The sequence below is a fragment of the Poecilia mexicana genome, unplaced genomic scaffold (genome assembly GCF_051168715.1).
Source record: "Poecilia mexicana isolate PSO_F unplaced genomic scaffold, ASM5116871v1 scaffold_19, whole genome shotgun sequence".
Lineage (NCBI taxonomy): Eukaryota > Metazoa > Chordata > Actinopteri > Cyprinodontiformes > Poeciliidae > Poecilia > Poecilia mexicana.
Window position 1 is genome coordinate 16,884,057 of NW_028263388.1, and position 22,473 is coordinate 16,906,529.

At 40.5% G+C, this 22,473-nt stretch overlaps 1 protein-coding gene across 1 annotated transcript in view; it reads left to right on the top strand.

Moving 5' to 3' along the window:
- Positions 1-1,407: 1,407 nt before the first annotated feature.
- The window catches only part of LOC148153682 (neurexin-1a-like), a 43,191-nt gene continuing 22,125 nt past the window's right edge, over positions 1,408-22,473 (top strand). Inside the window, exons 1-2 of the mRNA XM_088001058.1 lie at positions 1,408-2,131; positions 9,574-9,603. Of these exons, the coding sequence (XP_087857184.1) occupies positions 1,408-2,131; positions 9,574-9,603 (754 nt within the window). The remainder of the gene's footprint in view (positions 2,132-9,573; positions 9,604-22,473) is intronic.

Genomic DNA, 22,473 nt, shown 5'->3' on the forward strand with positions numbered 1-22,473 from the left:
CGCAGGTGACGATGAAGCTGAGCAACTGCCACAGGGAGTGAAAGGGGGAAAAAATGGAGAAGAGGTATGGGTGCAAATCGAGAATCGATAATTCAACCGCATTCATTCACCCCGTCTATCAATACCTGTGATGTCTCCGCTTTCTTTTGCTTTTTTTCAACACGGTGTGAAGCCTCCTGTTAGTGTAGTGAGCGGTTATATTCGCAGCCAGTGCGGGTTGTGTCCCCCTTTTTTTTGGTTTGAAGGCGTTCAGACGTTAGAAACGGGGATTTTGGAGCGTAATTCGATTTGAGTCATCCACCGCAGTAGCAGCGGTGGCGGGAGCTGCTCCCGCTCTTTGTGATGGGGCTAACTGGAAACCAAGAAGGTGCAGTGAAACAGCTTCTTACCGTAAAAACATTTTCTCCCTTAAAAATAACAACAAAAATGGAGTCAAGAAGTCGTTCAATAAAGACAGCATTTAGGAAAATATTAAGTGTTTGAGGGATATATTTGTGACTTGAAGCTAAGTTGCAGGTATGCCGCCTAAAAAACCTCCTGCGGCATTATGAGTCTCCGTTATGGAGATGCTCTTGGTGTGTGTGAGTTAAAGTCAAGCTTTTAATCCCGATGTGTTTACAGATTGATCAAATGTGACCAGGCTAGCGGTGCGCTCAAAATCCATGAGAAAGTGTAATTTGAGAATAACAGGCTCAGCTTGCTTGCGTGTGTATGTATGTGTGTGTTTTGTATGGATGTGTGTTGACCCTGGTTGATTGTGCCGTCTCTGTTCTCTCTGTAGGTCGCTGGAGAGAGGGGTGACGATGGCACACACTCACATACACACACATATTTGCCCACACACGCTTTAAGTCTTGCCCCTCAAAGACAAGGAAGAGGAGAGGGGGAGAAAATACTGCTATGACGGTGTCATTTCTCACCATTACCAGTGTGTGAGCTGCACACAAGCACACTTGCACTCCGTGGGGAATTGCCTGCATGGGGGATAAGACCCTATCTAGGGCACAAAGATGGAGTTTGCATCCTGTTTGTCCCACATCTAACACACAAACATACTCACACACACACCTGGAGTCTCATGACTGAAATAAGGAATGAAGAGGAGACGCTGAACATCGAAAAGACAAGACAAACACCAGGCCAAGGCATCAGAAGATGTTCAAAGGGTGTTAAGAGAACAGAGGGTGCTGCCGTCTGACCCCTCCCTCCCTCTCTGGAGGTCCATTGTAGCTGAGCTCTCTTTGGTTAAAAGCATTACCAAGACAGCAGGGTGGACAGGTGACAGTGTTCTACGAAGTGCCCTGCAGTTGTCACCATGAGCTGTAGGCTAGAGGGAACACCCCAGCTCTAGCCTCTATTTAATTTTGTGTGTGTGTGAGTGTGAGAGCGAGTGTGTGCATGAGTGTAATGGCGGTTTGCGTTTGGGCGGCAGCCCCCCTGCTCTTTCTGGGGCTGTGCCTGTGCAGCGTAGGGGGCCAGGCCCAAGGGGAGGTCCTGGAGTTTGGGGGCGTGTCCAGCCAGTGGGGGCGGTTTCCGGTGTGGAACGCCTGCTGCGAGAGCGTGCTGAGTTTCAGCCTGCGGACTCAGAGCCAGGAGGGCCTGCTGCTCTACCTGGATGACGAGGGCTTCTGCGACTTCCTGGAGTTGCTGCTTCTCCACGGGCACCTGCGCCTACGCTTCTCCATCTTTTGTGCTGAGCCAGCTGAGCTGCAGTCAGGCGTGGCGGTGAGTGATGGGCGGTGGCATGCGGTGCGTGTCAAGCGGGACTGGAGGAACACCTCGTTGGAGGTGGATGGGCGACTGGAGGGATGGGCAGAAGTGACGACTAAGAGAAGAGACATGACAGTATTCAGTCACACATACATGGGCGGGTTGTCAGCAGATCTCCACTCCTCGCCGCAACGCCTCACCTCACCCTCAGTGCGGGAGCACCCCGCCTTTCGTGGCTGGATCACGGCAGTGAGCATCAACGGCTCGCTGGTGGCGCTGGACAGCTCAGAGGGCGTCACGGTAACAACTGGCTGCGGGCCGGACCTCCAGTGCCAGAACGGAGGGGTGTGCAACGTGGTCAACGACCAGGCCGTCTGCAACTGCTCCGACACCGGCTACCAAGGCAATGACTGCAGCGAAGGTAAGGCCTGAAACCATGCTGACCCTTCATATACATCCCATCCTTTACAAATACTGACACACATACATACAGATTTATCTTAAACCATATCTGCAAATTTAACCCGGAAATTCCTTACCCTAGCTTCCTTAAAAGAGCATATCATTCACACCTTCACAGTTCTCCACGGCTGGCATCTATAGACCAGCAGCCTTCACAAAAAGTGCTAGGCCTGCATACTGATTATGCTTTATATTGATTTCTTGCCTGCAAACGACTCCCAGCCTACAACGTTCACCCAAACTCAGATATAAGGCTCCTGCTAGGAAGGGCAATCAGTTTAGCGAGGCCTGAACCGAGATGGTGGGAACAGCTGTTAAGTGTCGCAGTAACACGGTAAAGCCTTTGAGTCAGCAGACTGAATACAGATTCCTGAAACCCAATGAAAGGTCTCTCCTGGCTGGCCGGCTTTGAAGGCCTACAATGGTGTATTTGGCAGAATGCAGTACCCATCTAGATCCACTATGGATGGGGTAGCTGGATGGTGTTGAGAAACTCTATTTAGAACCGTGCTAAGAGGCTGGAAATCACTAGTTGTTACATGGCTGACACCTGACTGCCTGTGTTAATGGATTTGGATTGATTTTAGATGGCCTTCAGAGCTACTATGCATAGGGTGTTGAAATGATGTGTGTAGAATCTATCACTTGCCATTAATTTTAACAGCCTCCAGCCTTTTGAGATGCTCTGTTTGCGTCTGAGTGATTTGGTATAGTGTGTGTTAATGTGACAGCGCTCCTATAGAAGACAGAAACAGCGTAGGACGCACTTCATGAATGAATAACTGCTCAAAAAGGAACAATATGCTTTAATATTTAAACACCACAGAAACACCCTCATTTAATTCTGCCAAACAAGCATTTGGTCAATATGAGCGCCAATAGGCAGGCCATTGTAATTATGGCCATTACAAAAGCAAAACAGTTGCTTAATGAACTCAGCTACCTTGTTATGGCCCTCAGTGCAAATGCTTTCATTGCCACCCCGCTAAAGATGTGTGTGTTGTCAGATCTGCTTGACTTCATTGAAAACAAATCTGCATACTTGATCAATAGCTCTAGAAACTGCTGTAAACCAAAGATACCTTCCAGCTTTGGCCAAGCCATTGATTTTTTTTTTTTTTTTTTTTACTCCCTAGAATTTAATGATACAAATGCATCTGCCAAAAATGGTCGGGTTGCCTTGCAGTTTCTCCACCAGGAAATAAAAAAAAAGACCTTATAGCACCGCTGTCAGCATCACACACATCTCTTTAGCCACCCACCGCATCACACCTTCTCATTTAGTGGACCGTGGGATGGCCTGGGTTGCCATGGAGACAGGACTAATAAGGAGACCTCATGCCAGGAGTGTCTCTTCATCATATTTCTTTCATTTCCCCCTTCGGCGTTAGCCTCCCTTTTTCCTTGGTACCTGCAGGCTGTGCCCGGCTACCGGTGACGTGAGCCGTAATTTTCCCCATCCAAATCTGCATTATCTGAACTTCTTTGTGTGCAGCGTGTGCGGTTAATGTGGGAAGCATCAAGCTTTACCAAGCAGCTTTAAAGGTAAATTTGCTGCTGCTTTGTGTTCACACGTGTGGAAATAATTAATCCACTGGGGGAGAATTAATAAAATCACGCTCCAACAATTAGTCAATTAGTTGTAGAAAATGAATCATAAAATAGCTCAATTGTGAACTCTCAGGTAAAAAAAGAAACACGCTAATTATTTACAGATTCAAGAATCCTAAATGTTTGCTTTTGATGCCTTTTTACTGGCATATATGATAAATTTTCAAGGGATGCACAGTTTTATGGTTTTCTTTGCCTATTCTGATTTTGACCAACGTTTAAATGTCAAGGACTAATAACACATAAAACAGAAAATATTACTGCCAATTCCTTTATAAAAGTAGTTGTTTTAAATCCAACAGATAATTAAGAAATTACACGATAATCCCTATTTACGCATCAAACTGTTTGTCCCAGATCTTTATCTGGTTATTATACTCTAAGGTGCATGGTGCTGGGTGACAAAACTGGGGGAAGTCTGAGTTTTGATGCATTTGATGAATAGGAAAAAAAATCTGATTTTCCATATTTTGATCACTGCTGACCTTGGAAAAATCGTCCAATTCCAATCCCCAGATGACTGATTCTTGCATCTCTAGAGATGCCCCAAAACATCATCTGACAAATAATCTGTACATTATTTGATTACAAAATAAGCAGAGTATTTAGCTGCTGTTGCTTTTAAAAGATGCATACATTTTCTCTCAATTTAAAATCCTTTATTTTCACTAGGTAAAATGAAGCAAAAACAATTATCAAAATCTTTCAATGTAATGTAGAAGCTCAAGTAGTGATAAAACAGAATATTGATTCATTATTAATAAAATAATTCCTGCAATAAGTGTTTGCAATCAAAGCACTTAGGCTTTCTTAAATACAGGAAGTGACAAGTTAAGCTGTGCAAAGGCTCCCTGCTGCACTGAAAATTACTCTTTATGTGATCCAAGCCAGTCTAATCCAGTCTGCTGTTTTGCTTCTTCTCAGCGACACACTCATACCTCCACAAACATATGCAGCCCAAATGTACAAACACATGTAGACACACATTGTGAGATATGCAGCCTCCAGGACCACCATTATTCACACCACCGCTGATGTACCTGACAGCAGGGCAAGCTCTATGAGCCAAATAGGAGATGCATACATTTTACATAAAGGCTCTCTGCAGAAGCATTGCCTACATTGCGCTGGCACTTGTCACTCAACAAGAGACTGCTCGAATCTATGAAGTGGAAGATATATATTCCTAGAAATGGGCTCACATATTAGCTGCGAGTGTTGTGGATAACACCTGGTACACAGATTGTTTTCCCCTCTTGGCAGTAGATCTTCTCCTTAAATGGGTCCACGGGTTGAGCAATAGTATGTTTGACATTGGGGAAAATCATATAGCTTTACAAGAGAAAAATGATACTTATGCTGCCTCTTGAATAAAATTACAGAGCTGGATAAAGTATAAGAGGCTATTATTTGTGGGCTGAGTAACAGGGTCTCTATTTTTTATTTTTTTCCCCGTGCCATTTCCATTTCTCGTGTTTGCATATTTGAGATTAAAGGGACAGTTCAGTATAAATGAGATTCTGTAAAATGCTCAGTAGCAGTTATTAATCTACATCTTCATTTTATATAAATAGTTTCTTCCGGAGGCTAAAGATAACAGCTAGTGAGAAAGTGAACTTTGCCAACAACATGGAAGCAAATGGACTTAAGTAGCTCTAAATTGTTTCATGCAGCAGCATTTTGAGTATTTGGATGAAAAAAAGAAAGAAATGGTGAAAATGTAACAGACAAGAGACAAACAACTTAGGAGGTAAGAATATTGCAACTGGCTAAATGTTAGCAGCTAACAATGCTAAAATAAGTATCTTATTGTGCTGAAAAGCTTTTACACTGTCCAGTTAGTGTGGACTGCACTGGATAATTAAAAATTAAATGTTATTTTTCATTTGTTTATCTTAAACCACGTTTGAAGTGTTTAGCTTCCAGAGCGAAGATGTGGTGCTTTATTTTCTTTAAATAACATTAAATTTAGCTTTGCTTTATCTTTTCCAATTGGCACCTAAATTAAAGACTATTTTGCTGTTTTGATGAGTGTAGATTGTTATATGATCTCTAAATGTTAACAATAATTTCAATATTTAGGTTGGATTAGACTGTAATTCTTGAATAGATGATTTAAAAAAAAAAAACACTGTTTAGGATTTCTGAAGCTTTTATGTGTGAAACACAAAATGGGAGCATTTTTAATGCTTTCTTTGCATTAAAACCTCCTAAGCAATATAGTATAAAATGTGCAAAAATGGATTTGTCAGACCTTTAATTTACTGACAACAGAAGTGAAAGCCTTTGCTTGAATTGTAATAAAGAAAGGAATCATCTTCTGGTTTTCCCAGAATTGTTGCTAACCTTGTCTAATTCTTGTCTCATCTCGTGCTACTCATAATGTTTTAGCAGAACCAAGCTTAAAAACTACAGAACTATCCCTTTAAGGCGCAATTTCTGTTTCAGAAAGATGGTAGAAAAAAAGACAATTGACAGTTTGGAAACAGTAATTCAAGTCCCTGTTTTGAAAGTACAGTAACTTGTGAACTTTAGCCCAGTAAACGCAGTCAGCGTGCTATTGAACTGAAAGTGTTTCTGAGCAATTTCGCAAGAAGATAAACCAGGGTGCAGTACTCTTTAGAGTGTTTCCAGTTCTTCTCCCATACCCATTTGATTCATGTTTCTCATTTTCTTTAAATAGTTTAGAGATACAGATAGCTCAGAGAGGAGAATTTAGCAGATGATGTATTTTTGTGGATGAATTAGATTGTGCTTTAAAGTGCTTTTTATGGTCTGAAGTGTTTTTACATCTGGTCCTCCATATACTGCAGTTCATTTTGGTCTGACAAAGATACTGCCTCGGTGTTATGCCTCCAACCGCAGTTTGTGCAGGCTGCAGCTAATATTTATGCCACTACCAGGGAGTAGCCTTAATCAACTTAGAGTATGTCTGCAGTAAGAACGGGCCGGTACGAAGTTACCAGGAGTAAACCTATCATATATCATGATTTATCTAAAACAAAAAGCACCTACAGTTCCTGCAGCTGCTCTAATAATATAACATTGATTAATGTGAAAATGTTTTCTAAGAACCCTATTTATAACCATGTTTATATATGAATGTGAATAAATGACTGCTAAAATTTAGTTGTTGGATCAAGTGGTCATCACACAGAATATTATATCCTTTTTTGCCAAATGATAAGTTAGTAAGTTGACATCAGGCAGTTAATCTGTTGAGTCTGCTGCAGCTTTAGTCCTAAAACAGCTTTAATATAATGATATTAATATATGGAGATCCTTTAGTTCCATTACTGTCTGTGTTTTTCATGGCAGTGAATATTTCCAAACAGGCGAATTTGTATTTTTGTAAACAAAAGAAAAGTGTAGAGCCATGTAACAGGAAGCTGGCTAGCAGTGGGCAGGTGGGGGAAGAGATAACGTTGTGCTACATTAAAAGAAGTTCAAATCATAGCAGAATTTATTACCTCAGTCTACCTTAATACTGGTGACTCTTAGCTCAGAGGTACTTTAGATGCACTTATTAAAAGACCTAACAAACTTATTTCCTGATTTCTCTTTGCACTGAGAGCTTGACTTCATGATTAATTTGGCTAAGAATTATCTGACTGCTTGGAGCCACTAGTACATTTGAAAACCAAAAACAAATGCTAAGCAGAAGACTGTCGATTCCTCACTCTTGATCCCAATACACATGCACTATTCAGAACAGGAGAGAGTACATAGAAGAAAAGGCAAGACTTCCACTTTATTTCCTTTACCTTTGGACCCACATTATGGGTTTTACTCCAGGAAACACGACAAACCAGAAAGCAGCTTTACAGCAGCTCTAATTTTAAATAATAAAGGGAACATTTTTAATTTGGAGTTGCAGTAATGACTCGACTGGAGCCTATTTTTGCTTATACTCAGTTAAATTTGAGTGTATTTGTTATTTGAAGTATTCAGGCTTTTTATTTCTTTAATACATAAATAATAATGATTTCATTCTATTTATTTTTGACATGCTTCAGGTAGCATGTTAATCTTGGGGTAAATTCAGTTTTTTGGTGTTCAAAGAATTCCATAAGTTTGTTGGAACAAAATAAACTAAATTGAAGTAAAACAGCTATTTATTTTTGGTCTAAATTAGTCATTTAGATTAATTCAGATTCAGCGATTAGTCCAAAAAGGAATTTGGTGGTGGCAGCCCTAGTTTGAGCAGATCCGTGCCTAAATTTAATCCCTGTCTGACGCATTTTGCCCTGCAGTGAGAGCAGAATGAACCTGGCTTGTTAAGCCTGGCCTGGCTTGCATTGTCCTTGAGGGCCAACCACTGTTAGCATGCTAATGGCTCCACCTGTTTCTGCCATGCTACTAGCGCAAGGGCAGAGGCAAGGAAACACTCTTCTCACCACGCAAATCAAAACACACGCACGCACTTTCACACATGTACACGCACACACTAAAAAACATTGACACGCACAGTCAGACCCAGCACTGAATCATGCATGCCCCTTGTCCTTTTTTGCACTGCTAATCCATCCCTACATGTTTTCCCTGCTATTTCACGTCATTATTACTGCCATAGTCAATGTTGCTGTGTTTGCGTGAAAGACGGCGAGAGTGTGAGAGGGAATGTGTGCGATTGGGTTTGTGGGTATGCGTGTGTGTGTGTGTGTGTGTTGCATGCTATCTGTCGGGGTGCTCTGGGGAGAGGAAGCAGCTACAAGGTAAGTTGTGGGGTAAACGGCTCTTGAATCCAAATCAACAGGTAGGAATGTATATTGATGCCAACACCCCTCTCCTCTCTTACTTCCACCCTCTCTTCCTACAAAATGTGGGTGCTTGTGTGTGCTGTTAAGACAAGATCTAAGGAAAGTTGTGCATTTCTTTAACCTGGCTGCGTGAATATACGTCTAAGCAAACCTCAGTTTTGGCTACCAGTGCAGCATGGTATCCATCGTGACGTTTGTGTTGACTTTGCATGCACGATGCAACGGTTAACCCCTGGACGGGTGTGCATGTACAGTAAGTAGCCATGGTGACCCTTGGGCTGAGCATGCATGTTAATGAATGTCTGTCTCTCTCTCTCTTCGCCTGGCCGCCACGCCCTTCCAGAGCACAGCTACACTCCAGGTACGTCACATTATCTATCTATCTATCTATCTATCTATCTATCTATCTATCTATCTATCTATCTATCTATCTATCTATCTATCTATCTATCTATCTATCTATCTATCTATCTATCTATCTATCTATCTATCTATCTATCGCACCAATTTCCTTCATGTCTTTTCTAATCTTCTCTTTCTGCCTTTTGTTCCTCATAACATCTTCTACTGTCTATACAGTAGCACTAAATAGCCAGGGTAGAAGTTAGCCAACTTGAGTATATTCTGGGTCTTGTGTTGTTATGTACAGTAAAGGTTCTTTGCTGTCATCTGGTAAGTACTACATCTCTTGTTGCAATCATCTGAAGCGGCACTCGCCTCAAGGTTACATAGACAGATAGATAAATACTGCGCCGTGTACGACCCAGTTCATGGCTGTGTGCAAACGTCTTTGTACGTACCTGTACTGTGCGTAGGATAAGTAAGTGCGTTCAGAATGGTTTTATTCTTATAATTTAGATGACTCATATTTATATATATATATATATCTATATGCACACACACGCAGGGAAGTAGCCTCCTCCAGCATGCCACTGACAAACTCCTGCACCATTAAAACACATCTATGCATAAGCACTCACACACTTCATGGTCCTTTGCTGTGCTGACTGTGCTCTTGTTTTCCTTCAAGGTCTGGCACACCTGATGATTGGCGACCAAGGTATGGCCTCTTCTTACCTCACTTCCTGTTGTCCTCTGCTCTTCCATCACCCCCAACCTCCTCCTCCTCCTCCTACTTCTCCACCTCACACCCCTACACTCAAAACTCCTTGTATCCCTCCTCCATCTCATCAACACCCGGTGCGGATGGAAGTTGTTTCTCTAGGCACAGAACTCAGGTCAGTCCTTCATGAGATTCTGAATAATTTTGTTATTAAAAGAGGTAGCTTTAATTAGAGATGTTTTTAACCTCTTGACCTGAGAGCAACTTTCGCTATATATATGTATATATATGGGGAAACACATATATACATATATATTCTAGCTGCTTTGCTGGAATTAACTCCAGGTCATGGCAATGGAGCAAAAGGACATGTGACCCACTGACCCATGGATGGCGGATGGTTTGAATTGGTTTTTCCTCTTCATTTCAGTTTCCCTTCTCCGTATGTTGGAGTCTGATTGTAGCCATGTGGTGTGTGTGCGTGTGTGCATAATGCTTATACACATGTGCATGCATGCCTCAACATAAATCAATGGCAGTTCTCGCTGCTTTCCCCCATCGTGCATCAGCTTCAAGCATGTCTCTTTTTATGCCACCACTGGTGCTCAAATGGGCTCCTGATCATACGCCGGCGAGCGCATGTGATCCCGAACAGCTGTTTGCTGCAGTGTTTGTAAAAAGCAATGCTGTTATACCCCGCAGCCTCTATGTAGTCCATTGTTTTTGAAAGTAGCCCAAAAACAAGAGCCGCAACTGGTCTGCTTTTAGAAAAGAAAAAAAAATGTTTCTCGATAACCAGAACTCACAGTGCCACCCTTTTTTTGTTCTTTCCCTCTCTGTTCCTGCCCTCTTTCTCACTGTTTGGAACTCTGATTTTAGGAAAACTCAGAGGTACACCCATGATTTACTTATGTGTTTGGCTACTGGGTTGTTATGGATGGTGAAGACGTTGCTGAATGTGTTGACAAGCTCTTGACTGCACACTAAATGTGGAGCTTCTCAGCAACAGATTTTGTATATTTGAGATAGAATTGGAATGTGACATTTTTGACAAGGTAAGGTGTTGTGGCATGTAAGTGCAAGCGTGTGTGTGTGTGTGTGCGTTTACGCGCGTGTGTGTGTGTGTGTGTGTGTGTGTGTGTGTGTGTGTGTGTGCCTGCATGAGTGCAAATGAATAGAAGCTCCAGCCTACTGTGCTTTTGAAAATCTGAAGGTAGGTGCCGCTCGATCATACGGCTCTGCATGACGCTGATGAATACACTGATTGGTGCACATGAAGACAAGCCTGACCGTGACAGGCTATTGTGCTCTCTGATTGGGCAAAAGTAGACATAGTGATGCCTATGCCCCATAGTGAGAAGTTGTGTTTTTTTCTCAATGTGCTTTTTAATAGAAAAAGATTTGTTTAAGATGGCTGCTAGTTGCATCTTGATGCAAGGTCAAACAAGCTCCATCATGGGAGTTATCTCTAACTAGACTTGTATCGTTTTTTTTGTTTGTTTTTTTTTTTGCTCTGTTCTGGTAAATAAAGGCCTTTGCAAAGGTATTTATACCCCTTGAACATTTCCACATTTGGTCCTGTTACAGCCACAAACTTCTATTTATTTAATTAGGATTCGTTAGACTAACACAAGCTAGTGCATAGCTGTGAAGTGGAAGGAAAAAGACCAATGTTTCCCCTTTTTTTATAAAGAAAGCACAAAAATAGAGAATCGCATATTTCTTAAACTCAAGCAGACTGGATTGGGAGCATCTATTAACATAGATTATATTTTTGCTGCAGATTCTTAATTGGATTTAGTCTGAGCTTTGACTAGGCCATTCCAACACATTAATATGCTTGAGTATAAAACTATTACATTTCAGCTCTGACTGTATGTTTAGGGTGAATCTCTGGCCTCAAGAGGTTTTCTTGTTTTGTATTTAGCTCCATCCATCTTCCTATTACCATCCCAATAAAGAAAAGCCTCTCCATAGCCTGGTGCTGCCACAACCATTTTTCACTTTTGGTTTGGTGCATTCAAAGTCCTGGCCTTCTTGGTTTTCTTTTTTGCACTCATCTGTAACAGGACAAATCTGAAATTAACTGTACATCTCTGCAGCTCTTCCAGAGTTACCTATTATAAACACTCCTCTGGTCTGGCCTGTGACTTTAGGTGCATGGTATTTTTTATTTATTAATTTTTTTTGTAGGTTTGAAGTTTTCATCTTCAGATGATGGATTGAACACAGCTTTGTTTCTGCTGTGTTCCTTGGTCTTTTTGATGCCGTTTGTTCTATAACAAACCTCACAAAACAACTGCATTTATATTTAGGATAAACTCACAAATTATGCACTACTTTTACATAAAATCCCCCTAAAATACGTTAATATTTGCAGTTGTAATTTGACGAAAGGTTGGAAATTTCCAGGGGTGCAAATACTTTTACAAGCCAGTGTAAATAAGCTCATAATTCCAGATTCTGCCTCAAAATGTCTGCTGTGATTCATCCAGGTGGCACGGAAATTTTAATTGCTTGATCTGGCTTATGCTCAGCATTTTAAATCACCTGCTTAGGTACTGACAGGTATTAACATATGTTTGCAGCGTTATTACACAATGTATTCTGTGTATCTGTTTGCTGGTGCCCCTCACTATGAGGTGTGTTTGGATGCTGATAGGCTAAAAGTATAGCTGTTTCTTTTTTTTCAACCTTTGAAGTTTCTGTACACATGAAAAAGAAGGCGTGTGTTTTTGTGTGAGTGTGATTTTTTGTTCTGCATACTGAGATGTAAAGGCTGTCAAATGGTGCAGACGGAGCCTAGCTTAGGTTAGTTCAGCGTAAAGAGGCTTTTTGAGGAGACCGCAAAGCTGAAATGAGTTTCTTTGAGGGGGTGGATGGGGTGTGCAGTCTTGAAAAGATATACAGCATGTGTGTGTGTGTGCGTGAGTTTGCGCGTGTGCGTGTGTGGGCATTAGAAATTGAGAAAAAAGAGACAGCGCCTCTGAGAGACGACCTAAAGAAATGAATGACAGAGGAAGGGAGGGGGAGAGGGAAAGAGCGAGAGATAAAGTGAGTCGTCTTCTTGCTCCTGTGATGTAGAGCAACTGGCTGTATCTGCAAAGCGGCAGCGACGGACCCGCCTGCCCTCCTGGTCCAGTCATTCTCCAAGGGACATCGGCCCTGATGGGGATCCGCGGACCTTTCCCCTCCTCTACAACACACAGCTATCATTCTCTCTGGAAATGATACCCACAGATCACTAATCACTTTGAGTGGGTGAAACGCAACCAATTGTGGAAGGAAGGAAGGAAGACAGAAAAGAGGCAGCCAAATTGGATTTTCATAAGTATTGAGCAGCCAAAGGAAGAAGGGGGAAATGGATTTTTTTTCAAAGTATTGAGCAGCAATAATCTGGATGGAAAATGTGCTTAAAGCCAAGTAGCAGATTTAGCCTTTTATTCTTTTCTCTTTGCTCGGCCAAGAGGTGCGCTGGAAGAATGAGAGATTGCAGATTTTGAGTAGTTGGTTTATTGTTCACCGACCGGTCACTTTATTAGGTACACCTAAGCACTTTTTAATATAGTTTTTGTCAGACTCTTGACTGAAGTGTGTTATGGCTTTAATCATAATTTATTTTTGATTACAATTTTAGATTTGACCAAATTTGAGCTGCCAAAAATTTTTCATAAGTGGGGAAAACTATTTTCTGTACATCCAGGTTAAATATTTATGGAATGGATATATACAAAAATTGCACACAACCAACCTTATATCTGACAGGATTTAATACCCTCCATATTTGTCTCATCTTGAATCGGTCAGGAAAATATCAATGATTTCTGTTTGAGTCTTTCAGCTTTAGTTTTCATTTCCTTGGTCTTTACCAAAACTAGCACAAAACAATGTTCATCAACAAAATCAATACTTGTTAGTACCAGATTGGGCTCCCTTTTTACCTTCAGAATTGCCTCAGCTCTTCATGGCATACATTCAACTTGGTGTCAGAAAGATTCTGAGATTTTAGTCCGTATTAGCATCTTGCAGTTGCTGCAGATTTTTCTGATGCACATCCATGATGCCAATCTTTGATTTGAGCTTTGTGACATGGAGAGTTATCCTGCTGGAAGAAGAAATTAAAAGATAGATACACCGGGTTTTAAAGGGTCAGAAACAAGGCTTAGTTTGTACTAAAGCATCCTAAGAGTTGTGAGAATATATCTCCCAAACCATTACACTGAAATGTCAATACCAGGCAGGATATTTTGTTCATGCCAGTTTCTGACCTTGCAATTGAAATTAAAATTGTTTCCCAATGTTGGTGAGACAGTGTGAATTGTAGCTTCACTTTCCTGGTTTTAACAGGCAGCAGTGGCACATGGTGTGGTCTTCTGCTGCTGTAGGTCATCTGCTTCAAGGTTGGACATGATGTGCATTTCGTTAGGGTGCATTCACACCAGCCCTGTTTAGTCCGCTTTAATTGGACTCTAGTTTGCTAGAAAGTTCAGTTCGTTTGAGGAGGTGTAAATGTGTAATCAAACTCTGATGCCGACCAAAAAAGTGAACTCTGGTCTGCCTACAAACTTGGGTCTCACTTAAGTTAAAGTGGAATCTGTTCACATTTTCCTCTGTCTTCACACACGAACATGACATTGTTGTTTACACAACTGCGATTTACTGGACAATTTCTCTTTTCAAACCATATTTGCACATAAAATTCCCAAATTTCTGGCAAGCAAAACATGGAACTACCATGCAACTCATTAAAAATCACCTTCTGATGCTTGCTTTCAACTTCAACAAGTAGTCTCCATCATGCTCGATACCTAAGTGCATTGATGTAATAATTCACTGTGATGTGCTTAGAAGAAATTGAACGGTTGTACCTAAGAAAGTGGCCGGTGAGTTTCAAGCTTTAACACAATGTCAACTTAATAATGGCTGTTTGTTTGCAGCCTGTCCAAATGTTCTCGATATCAATCCAAGAATCACAACCTAGACATGTGGTCAGCCTCTCTTGAGGTGACCTTTAAAAGTACGTGAACGGACGGACAAACGGACACACACTCACACACAATAACCTTTAGAGAGTGCCTGCTGAGTGTGTGAGCTAGCGTGTGCTGGGTGTAAATATGCATGAGTAAGGCTGCCTGCACATATTCTTCATGGTCAGTGGATGAAGGCAGGAGAGGGATTGAGGCTGTGTCGGGTTGTGTGTGTCTGTGTGTGTGTGTGTTCTGGGGAGGTGGATTGTGAGTCATGATTTGTGACTCATAAAGCGTCGGCAACCAAAACGGCTCTTTTTAACACATTGTTTTGTGGCAGAAATGCACAGATGGGGGATGCACTCCACTCCATAATGGGGCACATGTTCAATGTCACACACTTTAGATTTCTCAGAATTATTTGCTTGAGTTTTATTTATTTCTTTTGTTTTTTTGGCCTTTCCGCCACCCATGGCTTTGTCCTGGACATATGCATATCCCACAAACACAGAAAAAGCACAGATAGCCGCAGCAGACGAGCTGCACGCTGACTTCACCATATGTGGGGTTGGGAGTGGTAGCAGACGCCAAGAGAAGAACCAGTCAGTACCAGCAACGCACAGCATGTCTCCTACCTCTTACTCATCAGCATGTACAGTCCTAATAATAAATCAGCTACCGAGTATGAAACAAATTTAACTTATTTTAATTAGTTGAACACACTTTTGACTTACTCCTGTTATAGTCTGTTGCTTTATGAAAGAAGCGTAATTGGATTGGCTCTTAATGAAATTAATATTCTGTTTCTTTTATGGAACTTGGGGACAAAATTTATGATCATATTCGTAAGACCTGACATTGCGGTGTTATTGTTGGGTTTTACGATGGCAATATTGATTTAATTTGGCCCAAATTTCCCTCACTACTCTTTTACTTTTTCATTATTTCCCTGCTCCTGTCACTTTCCACCAGATCTAGCATTTTGGACACTGAAATTTACATCAAATGTGGACATCAAGGGCATTGAGAGTCCATTTCATTGGTTAAATATGTTTTTCCAAACAGAGCTTAAAAAATGACAAGCTACTAAATATTGCATCCAAGCAGTCCTTTGCAGATGCAATATTGCAAAAATTGATATTCAGAGATGCACCGATCAGGCTTTCTCTGGTGGAAACCAATTTCCGTTCTCCTTAAGGTCCAACCTGCCATGTCCTATTTTAACCAAAGACTATTACTCATAAAAGAAATGGGCTCAGGGTTTTATTGATGTAGTACTTTTGAATCTAGCAGAAAAGGTAATAAGGACGAGATTATTCCCATTTGCACATTAAAGAAAATATCCATAAGCTTTATCTGAATGGAAAAAGTGCATCAATAAAACAGGCTGTTGTAAACTGGAAATGTTGCAAGTTCTTCATTTTGATGCATTTACTGAATAGGGAAAAATCAGACAAATTGAATGATTTACCTTGAATGATTTCACATTTGCGACTGCAAATCAAACTTAACTGGAGTTGTAACACAACAATGAGAAACTATGAGATCATGTGAAGATTTACTGTTATTATTACTCCATTTTTTGTTTATAGTCCGAATCCTGGTGGTACTGAGTCAGGTTGAAAGTACATATCATGTCACTGGAGTGGGATTCAGTTCAGATTAGTCTAGATTGATACCAACTGAATGGTTGTCTTAGTCTTTATAAATTCTCATTCAAGTTCAGATTAAATGTAAGAATAGAAAAACCTTAAATGTATGGAAGTAAATTAGTGCCACTAATAATCCAAAATTACCCTATTAATCCCTAAGACAATTTAATTAAAAACAAAAAACAAAACGACAAACTGTTTGTATCTCACATCTTTTCTTAGGGCAGATATGTAAAATCATCAAAACTACAATAATTTTACTGAAACTTTAGGGAAAACATATATTATTAATTATTATTATTATTATTATTATTATTATTATTACAATACCAATTTACACTTCTTTGCAAAAGTATGCACTTTGAACCTTTTCGAATTTTGGTAGGTTCTAACCACAAATGGAAATGTGTAAATAAAAATCTTAGAAGTGTGGCATGAATTTATATTAACCTTCTCTGACACAACAAATGCAGTTAAATGACCTTTCTCTGCAGTGATGTCTTAGGAGATGTCTCTATAAGTTTTGCACATCTAAATATTGAATGGTTATAATCAGTGATTTTTAAGTTTAAAATTGTCGTTTTGCTGCTTCTAAAAGGAAAACTCTGACTTTCTTTCCTGCTTCTGATAAAGGCATTCATCCCCACAGCATAATGATGTCACCATCCTGTTTTGACATGGGGAGAGTGTTTAGAAGTGCACTTGGTGTGTTCGTTTTCTGACACGCTGTTCTGCATAAAGGGAAGCAAGCAAATTCTTTGATATGTTTAAAAATATATCTATATTTGCCATAGCTGTTGGTCTCTTTAGCTCCAGACTGACTGGCTGCTTCTCCTAAAGTCCTGGTAGCCAGAACCTGTCTGTCTACATCCAAAAATAAAATTTTAATAGAATACAATGAAGTTTTTGCTTGACAAAATGTAGAATGGTCCAAGGGAAGTTAATACTTTAGCGTAGATTTATCGAACTCACTGTCAGTTTTCAGTCAATTATTTTTGAGAACTTATAGAATATTTCCCCCTGAAACATGTCGCATTTTACCAGAAATATTATCAGAAAAAATATTTCATGTTCACAAAACTTCTTAATCAGTGAGGAAAATCTGCAGAATAGACTGCATAATTGTCAATGAGGGATCCTTACTCGACACATTAGTCGGTAATGGTTGCGTAATCTCACAAGGCGAGCAAATGAGCAGTGTCCAACACAAGACGGAGAAAGAGAGAGACGCTTGGTGTTAAGAGGCAAGTGTCTGTTGATTGGCTTACTGCCTCACTGACTGGCGTGAATTTGGATTCTGATGGCCACATCTTGAGCTGTGAAAAAAACTGTCCCCTCTGGCCGTCAACACTCGAGAAGCAATTGGTGCAAAGTTGTTTTTTTACTGTGAGATGCGCAATTTTCCTGGATTTTCCTCCTTGTCTAATGGGACTAATTCTGCCTCTTCTCAATTTTGCTAACACACATTACAGTAGAATGCTCATTATTGCTTAACACCCATGCAACTCTTGTAATGAAAGTCAAAGCGCCACATACAGAGCTCTGCCCCCACATTATCAAGGAAATACACAGCTACTAAATTCAACAGGAGAGATGTGTAATCCCACTGATAAATGTAGACTTTTTTCCCGGTAATTGTATGCAATTATCATCCTGTTAGGACGTGTACATATTAACACCTTTAGCGTTCATTGCTACTAATAAGGAACAGACAAAACCAACGGTCTTTGTAATCGCCTAAAAATAAAGACATCAAATGGACACCAAGGTTTTCAGAGGATGGAGGAGGGGGGAAGATAGAGCGGAGGCTGGGAGGGAGTGTGCGAGGAGGATAGGGCACGGGAGTGTGGAAAAGTGATGGTGAGGAAAGATACGAACGCTTTCGGAAAGCGGGAGAAGAGAGGTGGAAAGAGAAGGTCGGAGACGAACATGGAGACAGGGAGGAAGATAAGACTGCGGCGTTTCTCAGCAGGAGAGCTGCATCTCTCCTTGGGCTTAGCAACACGACACAGTCTCAGAATCAACCCGGATGGTTTTCATCAGCGATGCAGATTCCTCAAACAGCACTGGCATGCACACACACACACACACACACACACACACACACACACACACACACACACACACACACACACACACACACACACACACACACACACACACACCCACTTGTCTTTTTGGAATGAAAGAGGGAGTCTAGTGGGTGCTCCAATTGTCTCTTACCTGCTCCAGCAATTTCCATCATTTCTGGGCGGGTGCTGGAAGTAGCGGCCCGATTGGCGATTCACTCCAGTACCCCATCTGGCATTTCGTGTTCATTTCTTTGCCGCTTGCCAAAACAAGAACATACACACATTGATTTAGAGTGCTTGTTTGGCATTTAGATAATTGAAATAGCCACAATACTAATTATGGCCCCATTATATTACCTTTATGAAAATATTTCCTTATGCCCTCATTATTTGTTAACAAGCATATGAAAGAGAGCTTCGGTATTTTTTCCTTGTGCGTATATCTCCACGGGTTTGTCCTTGTTGCTATACAAACGACCTGCGCAAATGTAAATTTTTCACATTGTGCATGCTTTGCCATCCCTCTGTGATCCTCACTGTGCATTTGCGACATGATACCGCCGCGCTTATTTCTGTGTGCGTTTGTCTAAAAAGGAATGAAACTGACTCTGATCTTATCCAGCTTAAGACAAATACGGTGTTCCGCCTGAAGACATTGTCATGGAAACAAACCGGTTTCCCTGGGTACCAGAGAGAAGGCCAAATTCAAACTCTACAGATGGAGGCAGAAGGGAAGGAGAGATATGAGCAAAAAGACACACGAGAAGTTAAGATTTAGCACAGTAGCAGGAGGCGCTTTTCTCATTACTTTACCTAAAATGAAAGCCAGAGGTATTTAAAAGACTCCTAGGTGTGACGAAAACGCATTTAGAACATGTAAATCTGCTATTATGCAAAAGACTCCTAGGTGTGACGAAAACGCATTTAGAACATGTAAATCTGCTATTATGCAAAAGGTTTTGTTGTCATTAATGCTAGTTTAATGTATTTAAAACATGTATGTATGCCATGTATTCACACTCTGCATACCAATAATATTGTTGACCAATTAAATGAACCCTTGATGTCCACATCTGATCTAGAGATTTGATTTGGGGGAAAAAAGAGGACAGAGAAAACATTTGTTTACTGCAACTGGTATCAATTTAACTACTATGAAACACATTTTTCTTACATTGTGTAGCTTTTTTTCACTGAGATGAACCTCCATGCTGTTATTGGTTGACTCAGAGTTAAGGACCTCATACTTGACACCCCTTCTAAAAACACTTATAATTGCCTGTTTTAATAGTTCAAACTCCAAATATACCTTAATATCCATTAATAAGCACAGTAGAAACCATGAAACCACAGAAACTACTGTCTACAGTCTTCCTCATCTCCGCTCTGGGCATAGCAAGTCTAGTAGCATCAGTATTTTAGCTTCCCAATCTGCATTTTCTTTTGAATATTTTGGACAAACTCAGTGACTTTTCTGCAATAATTTGGATTTACTTTGCACAGAAAAGTCCACAAATAGGTGAATCCACAAATAGCTCCTACATAAAAGTTCAGTGGTATTGATTGGATATTGTAATATAATTGATACCGACCATTAGAAATATGATAGAGGAAGTAGTTTTGAATCCCAACAAAAAATGAAGGACTAACATTTATGAATGTATAAGTAATGTTCACTGAGTAAAAAGTTTCACACTAAAGAGTTGCGTTGTTAGCACTTCCTTGCTGTGTTGTTGTATTGTTAATTTGCTGATTATAAAAAGCAATACTTTTGATTCTGAAACCAGTCATTTATCGGTCAAGGCTGGTCAGGCAGAAAAAAATTGGTCTGCCTGATGTTTCCCCTCTATTCTCAACTGGCTTCTTTATTTCTATTTTCTGCTTTTAATAAATTAATTGGTTTAAAATGGCAACAAATGGCAATCTAAAAAGACAAACTGAAATCACACAATCTGTGGTGTAAAATAATGAGAGTCAAGTCAAATCTAAGTAAAACTAAAAAGGATCAACTAAAGCTGGAGAATGTTGGCAAAAAGATCATTAAAGCTTAATGAATATCTTAAATCAGGAAGACATATACAAAGTTTCTTCAGATTTCTATTTGGATCGATTTCCATTTCTTTTTCCCAAAGAATGTTATGCATAAAAGATATAAATGTACTTTTGAATCCAACAGAAATTGAAGAAATTAAAAAAATGAATCCATTTGATAAATCAAAGCATAGTCCCCTGACCTGCATCAGATTTCTTATTTAACCTAAAAGGTTCTCGCTGTTCAAACAGTTTTGATGCACTTAACGAATAGAAAAGCTGGTCCAGGTAAAAATGGCCAGTTCTGATCTCTATTTTTTCCAATCATATCAATTCTTTTGTACTGATTTGTTACGCACCTTACTTTCTGCAACCCGTGTGGCGCCTTATACAGGAATTTAAAGGTGCTACACTCAAACAAGCTAGCCTTCCCAATATCACTCAGTGAAAGGACATTGTAAATCAGAATTGAACAAAACCCATGACAATACAATAAAGGAATTTGATTTAAAAAAAAAAAAAAAGAAAGAAAAGAAAAGCAGTTCACACAATGTCCAATGTAGCTGATTTGAACATGGTCATTACTGAATAAATTTTTCCATGTAGATGCATAATAATGACACCACCTTTGCATCCTAATGGTGTCAGTTCCCCCAGTTATCACAGTCTGCTTGTTCACAGTCCACATGGTTGTCCAGTAACCACGACTCCACCCGAGACGTAAAACAACAAAAAATAAACACATCAACAAAATAACTTCCAAATCAACATCAAAGTAACAATCACAACCTTAAAGAACATTTCATGATAGATGTGACAATTATGAATTATCAACTCAAAGGACATTGTTGCTTTGACTCACTCAGCCAGTACTCAGATTCAGCCATTCTCCTGGGCAATCTGCTCTGCCTGATTCCAGTTCCTGAAGTTCTGATGGGAATATACAGTAATAGAAATGAGTTATGTTTAGGATTATATAAATTTATTGACCAGGGTTTTCATGCAAGAGAAAGAACTAGGAACTAACATCTTCATTTTAACAACAAAAAAAAGAAAAAGGAGAAAAAGAGATCCCATATTTGAGACAGCCGATCTGTCACTGCGTCCTGACAGTAATATCCTCCTCTACAGTATTGCTCCCTTGGCTGTGATGTGATAACCCAATCGGTTTCTAAGCCAGACGTGGTATATCACAGAGCAGAGATGGAAACAGCACTCGTTTAGCGAGCTCGCCTTTTACCGACTGAATTTTCAGACGTGAAGGCACTACTATCGGAACGTTATATACACCGAAATGCATTTACATACATTTCCAACTCTGGACATCTACATCTATACACTGCATATGAGTTTTTAGTTAATCCACCTGTCGGTTATTAAGAAGGAATGCCTTCATGCAGGATGTTTGCAATATAAATTGTGTGTGTGTGTGTGTGTGTGTGTGTGTGTGTGTGCAGTGTCTGAGTGGAGCTGATAGCAGAACTGCATGGTGGGCTAAAAATGAGGTGCAGGGGAATTGCAGTGTGCCATCTCCAGCAGAATGACAGGGCTGCCATGATTGAGGCTTGCAACACCAGGATTTAGATACACCAGCATTTTTCTCTGTTTCATTCTCTCCGGCCGGCCTTCCCAGCCCCTCGATCTGCCACTCCCATACCTCGAGCCGTCTTGCTATCCCTCCATTTCTCCCATCTCAATGAGTGCCTCCATTCCCCGCTTCTCCTTTCAAATCCCTCCTGTGCATTTCTCTCTTTTCTCTCCCCTGCTTCTTTCCACCCTGCTCCCTCTATCAGGTGCTGTATAATGAAGGCTCCCCTGATGTGCTCCCAGCCTCCATCCGCCATTTTGATTCAGTACAGCTGTCCATGATAATGTACTGTTCACTCAATCACTCTTTCTCTCTCTTCTCCTCCTTCACCATCTCTCTTTCTCTGAAAGACACATGCACACTCTTGTATTTCGTTTTTTTTTTTTTTTTTTTTTTGCTGGAGCCCCCTGTGACACAGGGTTGCCATGGAGAAACCAAATTACTCTGTGAAACATTGAGGAGGAGACCCATGAGATGAGACAAAGCCGCAAATGACACACATGCACACACACAATACGTGCACCACCAGCATACAGGAAAATCCGTGTGATGTGTGT